Source organism: Lemur catta, chromosome X, assembly GCF_020740605.2.
Source record: "Lemur catta isolate mLemCat1 chromosome X, mLemCat1.pri, whole genome shotgun sequence".
Taxonomy (NCBI): domain Eukaryota; kingdom Metazoa; phylum Chordata; class Mammalia; order Primates; family Lemuridae; genus Lemur; species Lemur catta.
This window is the reverse complement of record NC_059155.1, coordinates 46,208,413-46,225,590: the sequence shown is the minus strand read 5'-3', so window position 1 is coordinate 46,225,590 and position 17,178 is coordinate 46,208,413. Positions and strand designations below refer to the sequence as shown.

General features: G+C 39.5%; 1 protein-coding gene across 2 annotated transcripts in view; it reads right to left on the bottom strand.

Moving 5' to 3' along the window:
• The window catches only part of HDAC8 (histone deacetylase 8), a 222,232-nt gene extending 209,300 nt beyond the window's left edge, over window positions 1-12,932 (bottom strand). The window contains exons 1-4 of one of the 2 annotated variants that reach the window (XM_045538933.1): window positions 12,484-12,932; window positions 11,899-11,951; window positions 9,148-9,278; window positions 8,321-8,462 (exon numbers count right to left, since the gene is read on the bottom strand). In XM_045538933.1, the coding sequence (XP_045394889.1) occupies window positions 8,321-8,462; window positions 9,148-9,278; window positions 11,899-11,951; window positions 12,484-12,708 (551 nt within the window). In that variant the 5' untranslated portion in view covers window positions 12,709-12,932. The remainder of the gene's footprint in view (window positions 1-8,320; window positions 8,463-9,147; window positions 9,279-11,898; window positions 11,952-12,483) is intronic. The other variant, XM_045538934.1, reaches the window with a different exon arrangement.
• Window positions 12,933-17,178: the final 4,246 nt, after the last annotated feature.

Sequence of the window (17,178 nt, the reverse complement as noted above, 5' to 3'; positions counted from 1 at the left end):
ATACCTGCTTTTTAAATTTTACTTCACTCTGCTTTTGCGCATGCTGTTGTGGCCTTCTGAAATACCCTTCCCCCACCACCTCCTTGTCTCCCTGACACATCCATTTTCATCCATTGAAGTCTTGTTCACCGTCACCTACTTCACTTCTCTACAGCACTATTTCTCAACCATTTTTTCATTATCATGCTCCACCTTCACTGAAGGAACATTTTTTTTTTTTTTTGAGACAGAGTCTCGCTCTATGGCTCAGGCTAGAGTGCTGTGGCATCAGCCTAGCTCACAGCAACCTCAAACTCCTGGGCTCAAGCAATCCTCCTGCCTCAGCCTCCCGAGTAGCTGGGACTATAGGCATGCGCCACCATGCCTGGCTAAATTTCTCTCTCTCTCTCTCTCTCTGTATATATATATATATATATATATATATATATATATATATATATATATATATATATACACACACACATATATATATATACACACATATATATTTTAGTTGTCCATATAATTTTTCTATTTTTAGTAGAGATGGGGTCTCGCTCTTGCTCAGGCTGGTCTCAAACTCCTGACCTCGAGCGATTCACCTACCTCAGCCTCCCAGAGTGCCAGGATTACAGGCGTGAGCCACTGCACCAGGCCCGAAGGAGCATTTTTAAACAACGAGGAGCCTTTTCCTCATTGACCCCCACCATGAAATTTTAATATTGCACATTACTGTACATCTATTTATGTGCTGTGGTGCTTTAGAGGACTATAAACCACTGTAACATCTAAGTTTTTTCACTCCACCCCAAGAATCAATTTTTGCTCCTTTAGGGGCAATATCACTCCTGTTGCCAAAGGCTGCTCTCTAGTGTCAGACACTGCTATTCAAACTGGTTTTCTTGAGGTTCATCCTCAGTCTCTGTGATGTCTTTCCTGATTCTCTTTGTCTCTTTGACCATTCCTTCTCAAGATTCCTTTGTAGGCTTTTCTTCTTCCATCTGCCCTTTAAACACTGGCATTCTATAAGGCTCAGTATTTTTTTCCCTTTTTATTCCACACATGCTTTCTAGGTGATTTTATCTATTTCCATAGTTTTAAATACAACCTATAATGCTATTGACTCCCAAATCTGTATCTTCAGTGAAGATGATTCTCCTGAGCTCTACCCTCTTGCTGTTCTAAGCATGGTCCACAGACTGGCAACATGTGGTACCACCTGGGAGTTTGTTAGAAATGCAGATTCCCAGGTTCCATCCCAGCCCTCCTGAATCAGAATCTGCACTTAAACAAGATCCCCAGGTATTTCATATGCACATTAAAGGTAGAGAAGCCCTGGGATGGACCCTATTATCAGCTCTCTAATAGACATCTTCAATTAGATGTTCCATAAGCACATCAATCCTCACCCACTATGCCTCTTAGGTAATGGTAACACAATTTACACAAGAAATCTAGACCACCCCTTCTTTATCATTTATATCTAATTGGTCAACATTCCTACATAATGTTTCAATAATGGGTTGCAGCCCTCTGTTTGAAAAACACTGCACCAGACCTTTGCTGGTACAGGGAGTTTTCACTACTGAGAATTTATCATCTTAGCCCCAGTACTAAGGTTTTGAGGTTTCCTAAGGATACAAAAGCTGTTGCAATATGAAAGTGTATGCTAGTGAACTGACCATTTATGTCAGTACCTGCTCAAACAACTCACTTCTTCAAACAATAGCATCTAACCCCATCCATCTGTTTAATCATTTTGCCTCTCATGGATTGTCAGATATACCAGTTTCAATTCAATGCAAATTTGTCACAAAGTAAAATTACAAATTTTATAAAAAGATGCAGGATATCATAAAGTCAGCACAGGAAACTGATGAGGACCTGGTAGACCAGTTCACAACTGAAGAGGAGAAAAATACAGATAATGATTTTAAAAGTGGTTCAAAAGAGAATAATTTGAATACCAAGTGATTAAGAAGAAGCCCCTGTGAAAACTAATGAAACCCTTGAATATTTTGGCAAAATCAACTCTCTTAATGATCATGCTGCAAAAGCCTTGCAGGAAGTGAAGTGTATTGTCTTGAAATATCATGGAATTTTGTTTGAAAAACTAGGCCCAAAACAAAAACCATCAATCCTTGGTACATTCTTTGTTTGTTCTAAGAATTAGTGAATAGTTATACCTAGCACTCAATTTTATTGAATGAGATAAAATAAACCTATTTAAATGGTTTTTAGTTATTCAAGCTAGCATCCTAATCAAACCCTGCCCCTTCCACTACTTACTCTAAAATCTTGGTCCTCCTTTTAAATGAATTCACTAAGTGGCCTTCTGTCTGGTACCAACTGCCCTCACATGATAAGAACATCCTGTATACCACTTTGCTTCCTCAGTGCCCTCATTATATATGGGTTTTGCATACAGGGAATATTATATTTTCTGCCTGCATTTGGTTGTGGAACCTGCTTGGGACCGACTATATTTATTGGATACTTATACTGGATTCGCGCAATTCAAACCCATGTTGTTTAAGGATCAATTGTATAATATTTCAATTTCTCTAGTTACTAATGATGCTAAATTTTTTTCATGCTTGTTTACTATTTGCTTCTTCTGTTGTGAATTATCTATTTGTATCTTTTGTCCATTTATCTGAGTATGAGTGTTTTAAAAAATCAATTAGAATAGTTAAAGATTTTAGCCCTTTGTTGTATTTTCTGTAACCTCTTTTTATTTTGGTAAAATTTTAGCTGTAAAAGAAATATAATCTCATTACAGAAAATTTGAGAACTAGAGAAAAATATTTTAAAAAAATTATCAATAATTCAGCCACCCTCAAAGGACATGAACAGAAATTTTTCAAAAGAAGACATAAGAATGGCCCAAAAATGTATGAAAAAATGCTCAACATCTTTAATCATCAGGGAAATGCAAATCAAAACCACAATGAGATATCACTTAACTCCAGTAAGAATGGCCTTTATCAAAAAGTCCCATAACAATAAATGTTGGTATGGATGTGGAGAGATAGGAATACTCATACACTGCTGGTGGGACTGCAAACTAGTGCAACCCCTGTGGAAAGCAATATGGAGATACCTTAAACAGATACAAGTAGACCTACCATTTGATCCAGCAATCCCATTATTGGGCATCTACCCAAACGAACAAAAGACATTCTATAAAAAAGACATCTGCACCCGAATGTTTATGGCAGCACAATTCACAATTGCAAAGATGTGGAAACAACCCAAGTGCCCACCAATACATGAGTGGATTCATACAATGTGGTATATGTATACCATGGAGTATTACTCAGCTATAAGAAATAATGGGGATGTAGAATCTCTTATGTTCTCCTGGATAGAGTTGGAACCCATTCTACTAAGTGAAGTATCCCAAGAATGGAAAAATAAGCACCACATGTACTCACCATAAAATTGGTTTCACTGATCATCACCTAAGAGTACATTCAGGAATAACATTAATCCGATGTCAGGCAGATGTGGGTGGGGGAGGGGATGGGTGTATACATACATAATGAGTGTGATGCGCACTGTCTAGGGGATGGACACGTTTGAAGCTCTGATTCGGGGGGGTGGGGTGTAAGGGCTACATATATATCCTAAACTTTTGTACCCCCACAGTATGCTGAAATAATAATAAAAAAATTATTGAATATTAAAAAAACAAATTGAAAAATCAGCTTCACAGTTAAAGTGAGGGCACTGGCTGTGAAGGAATGGGATCCTGCAAGTTGTAATTGGGACATGTGGAAAGACCTCCATGAAGCTGAGAACCCCTAAATTCTTAGTCTTCTTTGGCAATGGACACAACCTCCCCACCCACAGTGGGAGCATCTTTTTCTCCACCCCAATTTGAGGGGATTAACTATGCAATGCCTGAGGAAAGTGTAATGGCTTCTCCTGAGGCAGTTGCCTCATTAAAGAATAATGATTCCTCTCCAGACCTACCCTCACTACCCCTCATTGCTCCTAGTCTTATAACTAGACTCAAGTCCTAGCAGGCACTGAAAGGTGAGGTGCAAACCCTCATGAATTACATGAAGATGAGTGCCATAGTCCAAAGGAACTACTTGAGCCTTCAAATTGGTACAGAAAAATCCAGGAAACACATGTGGCCATATCCAGATAATGGTGAAAGGAACATATCCTTTCCTGTAAATTCAATGCCTGTGTAGGTTTTGATTTTAAAATGTAAAATTTAAGTCTTTATGAACTTTCACTTTGCATGGATGACATTATATAGTATAAATTCTCATCAAACTTAGATTTTTTATCGTTAAATGTTTGGTAATTTTAGGAGCTTAAAAAAAATAATTCAGCCACCCTAAGATAACCACTGTTATCATTCTCACTGGTCTTATTCCCCCCCCCCTTTTTTTTGAGACAGTCTGGCTTTGTTGCCTGGGCTAGCGTGAGTGCCATGGCGTCAGCCTAGCTCACAGCAACCTCAAACTCCTGGGCTTAAGCGATCCTACTGCCTCAGCCTCCTGCGTAGCTGGGACTACAGGCATGCGCCACCATGCCCGACTAATTTTTTCTATATATATTTTTAGTTGTCCAGATAATTTCTTTCTATTTTTAGTAGAGACGGGGGTCTCTCTCTTGCTGAGGCTGGTCTCGAACTCCTGACCTCGAGTGATCCACCTGCCTCGGCCTCCAAGAGTGCTAGGATTACAGGCGTGAGCCACCACGCCCGGCCTCTTTTTTTCCCTTATGTGTGTGTTTTATTTACAAAGTCATGATTGCAATGTACATACAGTTTTAAGACTTGCTTTTTATTAAAATACATCAAGTATTTTTCTGAAATTCCCTGTAATCTTCATAATCATTTAAAATAATAGCATCATATTCCATACTGTAATGCACCATTGTTATTGCTAGACATTCATGTTATTTCAATTTTTTATTTATAAATAATACTGATAAACTCCTGCATGAAAATAGTTTTTTTTCCATATTTTGAATTATTTTCTTAGGAAACATTCCCAGAAGTAAGATTACTAGATCAAAGGGCATTAATACACATTGGCTACCAAAATGCTTTCTTAAGGGGTTGAACAAAACCACACTCACTAGTAAATTGAGTACTATCTTTTTCAATTCTGTTAAATACAGGCTTCAAAAGAGGCTTACCTAGTTTTTTTTTTTTTTTTTTTGAGACAGAGTCTTGCTCTGTTGCCCGGGCTAGAGTGAGTGCTATGGCATCAGCCTAACTCACAGCAACCTCAAACTCCTGGGCTTAAGTGATCCTCCTGCCTCAGCCTCCCGAGTAGCTGGGACTATAGGCATGTGCCACCATGCCCGGCTAATTTTTTCTCTATATATGTTTTTAGTTGGCCAGATAATTTCTTTCTATTTTTAGTAGAGACGAGGTCTCGCTCTTGCTCAGGCTGGTCTCCAACTCCTGACCTCGAGTGATCCACCCGCCTCGGCCTCCCACCTAGTTGTTTTAATTCGCATTTCTTTGATTAGCAGTGATGAACATTTTCCCGTTTTCCAGTTGTACTTAAACTCCTCTGTAAATTGTCTATTCATGCTCTTTGCCCATATTTCTTCTTAAACATTACACTGTAGGAATGCCTTAGATGATACAAACCTATCACACTTTGTCATATTTATGTCACATAGGCTTTTTCAGTCTGTGTTTAGATTTTATTTTTAAAATGGCCAAAAAATCATCAAATGTTACTTTGGTTTTAAAATTTTATACAGTCAGATTTGATCTTTTCCTTTGTGATTTTTTTCTATTACTTCCTAAGCTTAGAAAATTATTCCCTTTTAGAAGCTTGATATTCATTCATTCTAGTTTTTAAATTTGCTTTTTTATATTTAATTCTTCAATCCAGCTGCCACTTATTTTATTATAGGAGATGAGGGTGTAAATGCTACAAGCTGTCATAATACCATTTACTGAACATTCCTTTCCACTCCCATTCACCTGCAATACATAATAGATTAAATTCTTATATATAACTGGTCTCTTTGGGGAGGCATACTACAATATTATGTCTCATCTTATACCAGTGGTACCAGTGTTTTCATTATTCTAGTTTTGTATGTTTAATATTTAATAGCATCAGTCCTCTTCTTTTGCAGAATTTTCTTTGAAAATCACTTTTAGCTTTCAAATACAATTATTTGCTATCTTACTCCTAAGGGATAAATTTCCTCAGGGCAAGATTGATTTATTTCCCTGGAATAGATTGTCAAGAATATTGTTAGTGGGTCAACAGGTGTGAACATTTCTTTCTGCTCTTAACACTTCCAAAATTTTCAAAAAGGGTTGTACCAATTTCATTGTAACCCTACTGGCACCTGGGCATTTTGAAATAAAGACTTTTTTTCCCAAACTTGGTAGGGAAAATATACTGTTTCAATTTCTATATCTCTGCTTATTAGTGATAATAAACATGTTTGACATATAGTAGGTGCTTAATCAATGCTTGTTCAATGAAAAATGACATGTATGAATTGATATATATATTTGGAGATGGGGAGATTTAAATAAATATGTGACTATAATAGGTAAATGCTGGCTGGATATAAATTTGTGGGCTAAATTCTTGTAGTCCATCTGCAAAGAGGTTCTAGAGATGCCAAGAACACCCTGGAATTCACACCTGAATTGGGGCAATCTCTAGAGACTCTTTATAATTTACATTCACTGCAGATGTGTTGTTTCCAGGCAGGATCAGCTGAAAGCTGTCCAAAACAGTTAAGATGATGACATGTGGTCAGGCCTGCACCTGCATGCAGCCTCGAAGTGGCCATGAATTGGCTCAAGACAGAGTGTGCTTCCTTTGGCAGCAAAACAGTAATAAGAAGTGGCAGGTATCTGAGTACTCCATTGGAAATTGACCCAGGCCCTAGCATGCCTTCTGCAGTAAATTTAAATACATGAGAAACTAGATCTGACTCATAGGAGCAGACATTTTCTATGAAGCCACATTACTTTTTTTCCCAGGTTGCTAAGCCCAAGAGGACATAGAATTCCTTGATTCAGAAAGCTTGGTTTTCTGTGGCTTGAAGGAGAGAGGGTCATTTTTTTTCACTTAGCGATCACTGTCTTTATTTTGAACTTAGCAAAAAAATAAGGAAAAAGCTAACAGAAGGCAGGCTGTTTATCTTTGCTTTTAAGACCACATAAAATTCATTACTAAAACATTGGTTCCTTTTGCTCTATTGTCTAAGTAGTAAATTCTGGTAGTAAGTTTTTTCAAGGACTTCCTTGGTCATGAAATTTGTCAATTTGATGAAAAGAATTCCATGTTATTATCTTAACCTGCATGTGCTGAAATTTTGTGGTGTTTTATTCTGAAAAACAAGGTGCTGTTTTCTCTTGATTCAAGAGCATCTAAGAGTATCAAGGCCATGGTCAATTGAATGAACAATTGATTTGTGAATGATGCATGGCAGTTTCTACCACCGTGGCTTCATTTCACTCAGCAGATTGATAAATTCAGAGTTTTAAAAATCCTTCTCCCCCAGGATGAAGTACTACAGACATATCAAAGATGCCAAATGCTGAAGAAGGCCCAGAAATCCTCATCAGACAGAGTATCACTATTTGATGTTAACACCAAACTCCAAAAGGACTTTTCCTCTAACCCCAAGTAGCATCCAAGAAGACCCTTTTCACAAGCCTTTTCTCTTTGGAGAGACATCTAACTCTAGCTTGCCACTTTTCTTAGCGATGGCAGTATGAACCCCCTTCTTGATTCTTTAGCCTTTTGTTTTAAATCTATTCTCATCAATTCTTTATCTATTCAAAAATCTGTTTGCCACTTCTTTCAAGAACTAGCTCTAAAATTCACCTCTCCCAAGACTTCCATGATTCATTTCTCCCTACTACTAAGTCTCCTCAGCTCATACATATATTCCATTGGTACCATAATTGGTGTTGTTTTCTAATTATTATAATTTTGTTAATATTTCTAGAGTATATAATTCCCTTGAAGACAGGAAGATTTCCAGAAAGCTGAAAAGGAATTTACAAACTGTCTAGTTAAATCCTTTGCCCTGCGCATTTTACTGATGAAAAAACTGAGGCCTAGGGAAGTTTAATCTGTCCACATCAGTTAGCCAAGTTAGCAGAAAAACCACTTGTAGAGCCCAGGTAGTGTGCTTTCCACTATATTAGGTCATCTTCTTCTGTTTCACTTGCATCTCTTCAGAAGGTAAGAGTGCTACTGTAAAGTGCCACATACACACATATCTCTCAGTAAATGTCAAGACAATAAGCCTAACAGTTTATATTATTGAGAAACTGACTCAAAGAAAGAGTCAGAAAGCAGAAAAGTCATTTTCTTACTTCTTTGCGTGATGCCACCCTCCAGACCAGTTAATTGCTACTTTGCACATTCCATCGATCAGGCATTGGGCAGCTGTGATTGTAGCCCCTCCTACAGCTGCTGCATAGTCAAATATCCCTTCAGTGGCTGGGCAGTCATAACCTTAAGGCAAAAATAGGAAGAGCTTGTTAAAAGACTAACTGGAGAAAAAGGAGAAATAGGTTGAGGTGTGAGAACAACATACCCCACTAAAAAGTCACTGTGCTGATGTCAGCTCCAACCAAAACAGAAACATCTCCAATACTGGAAAAAGAATCTTTTAAAAGATTGAAGCTAGAAAGGATAAACCTTCATAATGAACTAGGCACACCCTCCAGATGTAGAAACCATGCATGAAAGGTGATATGTCTTGTCAGTGGTCACACAGAGCCAGACCTGGGACCCAGCTCTCTTGACCCCCAGTCCAATGTTCTTCTACTAAACCGTGCTGTTTGTCTACACTATCCTATTGGCCACTTATGATTTTAAAAATGCAGCTGTTTAATCAAGGATAAAGTGGAAAACGTAGCCAGAACATAAATCTGTACTCAAGTTAAAAGGTCACAGGACAGCTAAATCAGCATATATACAAACAGACCAGATTTGAGCACTGCCATTAGGGCCTAGGCAACTGAAAGGTTTTTCTTCTACCTGACCCATCATTCAGATTTACTCAACTCACATGGTTTGCTTGTTTAGTGAGTTATATGTGGCTAAACCAAGAGATTAAGATTGACATTTAACATTATTTCTTAATTAAAAAGTATTAAAAATCACTATTCAAGTTGTTGCCTGATAATGACTTTACCTAGCCCGTATTCTATGGAGTCTGGGTGATCATCATCGCCTTCTTGGCTGACCTTCTGGAGATGCTGCAGATACGCGTCAGTGTGGAAGGTGGCCATCTCCTCCATGGAGGCCACTTTGGGCTTCACTATCCTAATAATAACAAAGAGAACAAAGAGAGGTGAGTGAGTCAGACTCACCCATATTCCAGAAGCTAGAAACAGGAGCCAGCAGTCTGAGCGGAAAATACAACTCCCAGCTTCAGGTTCCAGTGGGCTGAAGTAATAAATACATTCTGTTCCTCCACTACACTGTATAGTCTTTACTTCCTCACATCTATAGTAATGACTCCATTAATAAGGGGCAAGAGGTCAGATTATCCCTTGAGTTTACAGGTAGTAAAAATGAGTAATTATATTTAAGTTAAACAAATAGACGAGTATCACAAACTATACTCTGTGAGTTACAACTTTCCTGACAAGCTAGTAGGCAGGGATATTTTCATTTGAATCAGTTGGTGGTTGGGCTGTATAATTCTTTCAGCTGTATCTTTATTTTAATGACCAGCAGCGTTACCATGCATTTTGAATTTGGAGTCAGATTGGAGTTGGAGAACTGGGTTCCTGTTCTTAACCCTGTACTTACTAGCTCTATAACCTCAGGTAAGTTGAGTGTTCTGTAGCTCTGTAAAATGGAGCTTTATGGGACTTACATAAAGATTAAAGCAACATATACAAAAAGGCTTTGTGGATAACTATCATTATTAATATTAGAGTATAAAAAACAGGCAACCCAAAATGTAAAAAGTTTCTATCCTTGGTCCCTCCCATGTGCCCCTGACAGGAAAGGAGAGAAGGGGCAAAATGGTTGAAATTGGGCTTCACTCAGAACCTTTCAACCTACTTCCTCACAAGGAGTGAATGAGGGAATAAAAGGAGGTAACCTAATGACAGGACTCGCCAACTCTAACCTCTAACTGCCTATTCCCCATTTCCTCTTCTCAAGCCCACAGCTGCCACTGTGCTCTAGCCCTTGCTACTTAAAGGGTGGTCTGTGGACCAGCAGCATCAGCATCCCCTGGGAGCTTGTTGGCAATGCAGAATCTCAGCCTCACTTCAGACCTACTGAATCAGAATTTGTGTTTTAACAAGACTATTTTTAAACAAGACAATGTATCTTAAGGTGATTCATATGCATGTTCAAGTTGAAGGAACACTGACCTAGGCCACAGGGAGGCAGTAGTGGGTTTTTTTTGTTTTTGTTTTTTGTTTCTTTGAGACAGGGTCTCCTGGCAGTGACATCATCATAGCTCACTGCAACCTCAAACTCCTGGGCTGAAGCGATTCTCCTGCTTCAGCCTCCTGAGTAGCTGAGACTACAGGCATGCACCACCATGACTGGCTACTTTGTCTATTTTTTGTGGAGATGGGGTCTTGCTCTTGCTCAGGTTGGTCTCAAACTCCTGGCCTCAATCAATCCTCCCACCTCAGCCTCCCAAAGTGCTAGGATTACAGGTGTGAGCCATTGCACTCAGCCAAGTAGTGTTTTTTTTTGTGTTTGCTGAATGGGAACACAGCTAGGAGTTTATCATGAATTAATATGACTATATAAGCTACTACTATCACCAAGGTGGCCAGAAGAAATCCTGTGGTCCAGTTACAAAAATTAAATATATAGCCAAGCCAGCCTCAACAATTAAATATATAGACAAGATCCAAGGATTCTTGCTGCTTCTTTGAGAAAGCACATCTATACCATCAGAGTGAAAAATTTGCCCATTAAAATAAAAATTTCTACAATTTCTTGAGCCATATTTCACAGCCCTAAAAGCTCCCTTTTCTATCACCTTTCCATTTATTTTGTTAAAGTTAAAAAACACATACTGAAAGCCTCCCTACTTAACGAGGAAATTGGATAGTTTTGCTTTGTTTTGATATTTTGTCATAAAATACTTTTTCAAATGTTAAATAACTTTAATAGCAGGCATGTGTTACTATTTACCATGTGGGTTAACAACGGTTGAAAAACATTCCTTAAAGAAGGTACTCAAGAAATGATTTTGTTAATAATAAGCATAAAATCGAAAAGCCTGTTATACTACCTTCTAAGAGATGAATGAAGCATACCAGTCTAGCTGGAGTAGACACTCACCTATTTGGCCAGAAAATTTTATAAGTAATCCTACACACTGCGGGTTATATTTGCTCATATAATGAGATCAAACACAGAAATGGCAATAAACAGCAAGCTCATGTTTTTGAAAGGAGCAGTTAGCTCTCTCTTGAGTTCTGGCTCAGTCTCAGCAGTTTGCTTTGGTCTTAACTCCAGGGTCACCCGTTAAAGTTTGGTAGTAGTGGTGAGCTGTCTAAAAGTCTTAAGTTGAACCCACACCCTCAGATCTGGCTTAGAACAAAACAAAAACAGAATACCTCCCAGCTGAACACAGTTTTCTATCAGACAAGTTTTTAGTACCCAAATGTACTCACCTCAGAATCTCCACAATGTACCTATCCCTGAGATACTTCTCCTATTTCTAATGGACCTTAACTGCTTCATGCACTTTTTTTTTTTTTCAAGTTTTCTTAATTCTGCAAGAGCTTTCAGTGTTACAGGCAGATTACAAAACACTGTGAATACTCTCACAAAAAGCTTTTTCTTTTTCTGTTTTTTTTTTTTAAAGGACCACGTTCTCCCAAATTAGCCCCATTGTGAAGCAAGATAGTAAGGCTATGAACACCTAGCTTCAGGGCTATTGTCATGAAAGGCAACTTACCTCATTTTCTTATGCAGTGCATATGCTTCAATCAAAGAATGTACCATACTGGCCTAAAAACATTAGCATAAAAAAAGCAGAAAATAGTGTCTTAGAAGTTTAATTTAGCAAAATCCAGTCCACTTCATCATCCTGAACAAAGGAAGTAACTTTGTTTCAACTCCCCTCAGATCTGTTACTAAACAGTTACAATACCCTTGAAACAATAGAGATGCAAAGTGTCAAAATCACTAAGGGGAAAGCTACTGGGCCTTAGGCAGGTGATGGAACACTTTCCCTCTCGACGCTTATTTTCCCACGACTTCAGCAATTTCTTAGTAGTAGAAACTCCATTCCCGCCCTTCCCCCCGGCCCCCAGCCACCGGCCCCCACCCCCACCTGTCTATTGGACGCCCCGCGGAGACACACTGCGCTCTCAGAAACAACAAGGGGACACTTCCTTCTAGTACAGCTTTAGGTCTCTGATACAGTTATCTACATTTCTGAAGATTTCCCCCAGTCCAGTATCCTTTTCTTTCCCTAATGCCTTCCCGTCCACCGCCCTCACCCCCAAAGCCCATGGTCTTTCATTGCCCTCTCTCTTACCCGTTTGGGGACCTTGGCCAGGGAGTCGCACATGCTGACATACTCTGGACTGTAGATATAAACCGGGGGCAGCGACTGCCCACTGTCCGCCGGTTCCTCCGGCTCCTCCATCGTCCACTTCCAACCTTTCCGGAGCCAACGTCCAGATCCGGGTTTTTTCGGACTCAGCCCGGGCTCCAGTTCCTGCTCCTCTGATCGGCCGCAGCGGTGCTCCCTGGTCAACATTCCCTCCTATTCATGAGATCGTTGGGGACACTGTCCCCGCTCCCTATCCAATTGAGGGAATGGACGGGACTTCCCAGGCCAGAACCCCTTCATTTAGTGACAGTTCAAAAAAAGGGGTCCGGCAGATATAAAAGTCCACAATAGCTGCCAATTAGGATTGATTTTTCATGGCACCAATAAATCCGGTCAAAACTAACCATCCTTGTTGCCCTACGGGGCCATTTGAGATGAGGTCAGACCAGCTTCAGAGCATGCTGGGAGGTGTAGTTTCCAGAGGTTTGAGCAGCGGAAGAGACGGGGCTAATCACTAAAATAACCGCGATTTTGAGTTTTAGGGTAAAAAAAAAAAAAAAAAAAAAAAAGAAAGAAAGAAAAAAAAGGGAGCCTCAGCTCTTTATGAATTGTTTCAATCTGTAAATACATCCGTTTAAATATTTAAATACAGATACAATGAGATACAATGTGGCCACCTAGAGTCCACCACCCAGCTACATCAGCTGCCTGTCTTAAAGATGGTTTTTTTGGGTGGGGGGACTAATGAATGGTACAAATGGTTTGAAAAGTTTACACAGTAAATTCTGTGATGCAACTTTAGTTCGTTGCTTGTCGTCACTATCCACGTCCATGTGAGAGTTAACAATCTCAATAATTTACTCTGGCAAATCTAATAGTACTTTCCCAAGAGACTGGCTGGTAATGTGGAAATTGCTGGATTCCAATCAACCAATGATGTAAAATGTACTCCCTGAACATTCATGTGGTAGAAAGGATGCAAGCAGATACTTTCAATGGTGTTTGGAAACTGTAGCTCCTTTCCTCTCTCCTTTTGTTTCTGCAGTTAAATAGAGGTTAGAGGAATATTTTAGGTCTGGTGTGAGGGTCCACATTAAAGACTATCCTGAGGAAGTTTTAGAATTACCATCAGCATTTCCCATTCCTGGAGGCCTCTATGATGATCTGATACAAACTGCTCAATGCCCAGGTCTCTGATTCTCACACCAACCTGAACTGACCTGCTAACAACCCTGAGACAATCCAACATCCTTACTGTCTTTAAAATCTAACTTGCTTTTTACTCTTTCAACATTTATTGAGCATTGTGACATGCACTTTGGATATATTATTTCATTTCATCCTTGGAACACTCCTACAAAGAAGGTTGGAATATGCCCATTTTATAGATGCCGTTTAGAGACAGAAAATAACTGTTCAAAGTCACGTACTGAACAAGCAGAAAAGCAGAAATTCAAAATCAAGTCAACCTGACACTGAAGCCTTTTTTTTAAAAAAGAGAATTTAAATTAATTTTATTTCCGTAATACAGCAATGCTTGTTGAAAGGTGTGACAATGCATAGCCAAGAGTCAGACTCACTGTGGTAAGTTAAATATTCCGTTTCAATCTAATTTATTCCCCAGAGGAGGCAAAACACTCCAAAATGACGATTTCTATTAGGCGGGCTCCCATATCCACTAGCCTTTTTAACAGAGGAGCCAGTGACCACTGGAAGCAGAAGAAAGGCCCAGTGGTTGTCCACAGAGACTAACTCAGTATTTCACACACACGTCTTCTGTGCATGGTCACAGTGCCACTAATGTGGATTCCACAGGCAATTTCAGTGTTCCCAGAGGATGTTTTCCACCTTGTTCATTGCTATGCTTTTGGCACCCAGCACAGCAAGCCTGAATGCATGTGTCAAAGATGTTGGTCTATGCCTTTAATACATTAATAACATGTAGTATACATTTTTTCAAGTGAAGACTAGCTTTCTAAGTTTCTAACACATAAGAAGCCTTTGAACATTCCCTTTACTGTATAAACTTGATTCATCCAGGATGACTTTGTGTTATTTCTAACTTTGTTCACCCTCTATTTTGTATTCTGTCAATACTTTAATATTCTGGAAATCTTGTTTGTTTGGTTTTGTGTTCTCTAACTAGAATGTAAGCTCATGCTTCTTTTATATCTTCCCATACCAACTAGTTAGGAGCTCTGCAGTCATTCAGTCATTCATCAAGCATTTATCTGACATCAACTAAGTGTACATTACAGCTGAGGATTCAAAGATGAATTACAATCTGATCTCTTCTCCCAAGGAATTTGCATTCTTGTAGAGAAATAGGCAATGCAGAATCAAATAATGAAATGTAAGATGCTTAGCTTACTTAATAAATAGGCATTAAGTACTTAATCATTGGTATTTAATAAATGGTAACTAGAATTCTTATTTGGTGGCATTTGAGATGGTGTTAGAGGATGGACAGGATTTTGCTTGGTGAAGATGGGAGCCAGGGAAGGGCATGCCAACTAGAATGAAGAGCATGAGCAAAAACACAAAGGAAATTTCTAGTCTAGTTTAGCTGAAGGGGTCAGATAATGAAGGACTTTGAATACCAGGCTAAAGAGAATAGACTTCATTCTGTGAGGAATGTGGAGACCCTTAGACAGAAATCTTAAGGAAAAAAGATTTCTACAGCAGCAGGTGTAGGATAGAATAGTTACTGAAAGACTAGAGATGGTTAGAGTGCCACAATGGTCCAGATAAGAAGTGATGATGATTTTAATCTAGGGTGGGGGCAATGGAAACAGAGAGGGACAAACAATGCACACGGTAGGTTGAACAGGACTTCCTTACTACTTGGATATTGGTGAGAGGGAGGAAGAGAGTTGTTGGAAACACTAAAAAGTCTGGGTGAAGAGAAGGCTAGTAGTTCCAGTGTAAGAAAAAGGGCAATCAGGAGGAACTCAGGGTAGGGTAGACTGGACATAGGAGTCTGATTTAAACAGTGCTAAAAAGTGTTGTTTCAGAAATCAATGGGTTAAGCAATTACAGTGACACACACACACATTTCCATATAAAGAAGAGATAGCTGAAGTCCTAAGAGAGGCTGAGATAGCCAAGGAAACATGGCTTTCTCCACCGGAATGTAATAGTCATATATAACTTAACATTTTAAAAACCAAACTCCTGATTTCCCCATCCAAGTGCTTTCTACCCCTTTCCAATATTTCATAGCTCAGTAAAGATACCAACATCTCTCTAGTTGCCTAAGCCAGAAACCTGTGAATTATTTGTATTTCCTCCTTTTCCTTCACCTGCAGAACCAATCAATCAGCAATTTCCATGAGTTCCACCTCCCAGACGTGTCTTAAACACACTCACTTCTCTCTCTCTGCACTACCACCACCCCAGTCTGGGCACTATTATCTCTTATCTGGACTTCCTACAATATCTACCTGGTCTCTAGTACTACTCTTGCTACCCTACAACGTGTTGTCTTTGCAGCCACCAGAGTGAGCCTCTAAAAAAGTAAATCAGATCATGTCACTAAAACCTGCCCCACACCATAGTGAGAATCTCTGAACTAGGAAGAAGAGAGCAATTTTTGGAAATTCTTGTTTGTGGAGGTTTGGTGGAGAAAAAGATGTCAGAAAGGAGACAAAAAAGGAATAGTTGGGTCAGACCAACTTAGTACAGTTTTGTAGAAATCAGGGAAGAAAAAAATTTCAAGAAGGAAAAGATAATGAAAATGTCATGTATTGCAAATTGGCAAAAGACCCCTTTGGCCATTAGAAGCTCACTGGTGCCCTATGAAAAAAACAGGGGGTAGGGGAGGAAGCCAGATTTCAAGGGGTTAAAAAGTGAAGCCAACACAGTTAAGTGTAGCTTCCTCTTTGAAGAAATATGATTGTGAAAGGAAGGAGTTAGTCTGTCAGCCTGAGGGGACTGCCGAGCCCAGATTTTTTGTTTTAGGACAAGAGAGAACTGCATATGTTTATAGACAGAGGGGAAGGAGTCTGTGGGGCTACAGGAGTTGCTGAAAGGTAAGATCATGAAGGCTGGCAACATAAGAAGGAATGGGACTTGTCCTGGGCCTTCAAGGATAGGCAGAGGGCAGGATACAGACTGGCCAACTAACACTAAATTCTGGACTCTAATCAGATGACATAAAAATGGATTCTTTTTTTTTTTTTTTTTTTTTGAGACAGAGTCTCGCTGTGTTGCCCGGGCTAGAGTGAGTGCTGTGGCATCAGCCTAGCTCACAGCAACCTCAAACTCCTGGGCTTAAGCGATCCTACTGCCTCAGCCTCCCTAGTAGCTGGGACTACAGGCATGTGCCACCATGCCCGGCTAATTTTTTTCTATATATGTATTTTAGTTGGCCAGATAATTTCTTTCTATTTTTGGTAGAGACGGGGTCTCGCTCTTGCTGAGGCTGGTCTTGAACTCCTGACCTCGAGCTATCCACCCGCCTCCGCCTCCCAGAGTGCTAGGATTACAGGCGTGAGCCACCGCGCCCGGCAAAAATGGATTCTTTTATGTGTTCTTTCAGATATAGCAACAGATAGCTGAACCCTTCTAAACTGAACACACAATGTGGTAGGATTCAACTACGGAAAAAGATAAATTGTTGCACAATGCTCTGGAATTGGCAGTGTATTCCTACAGCAAATCTAACAGAGAGGCTGG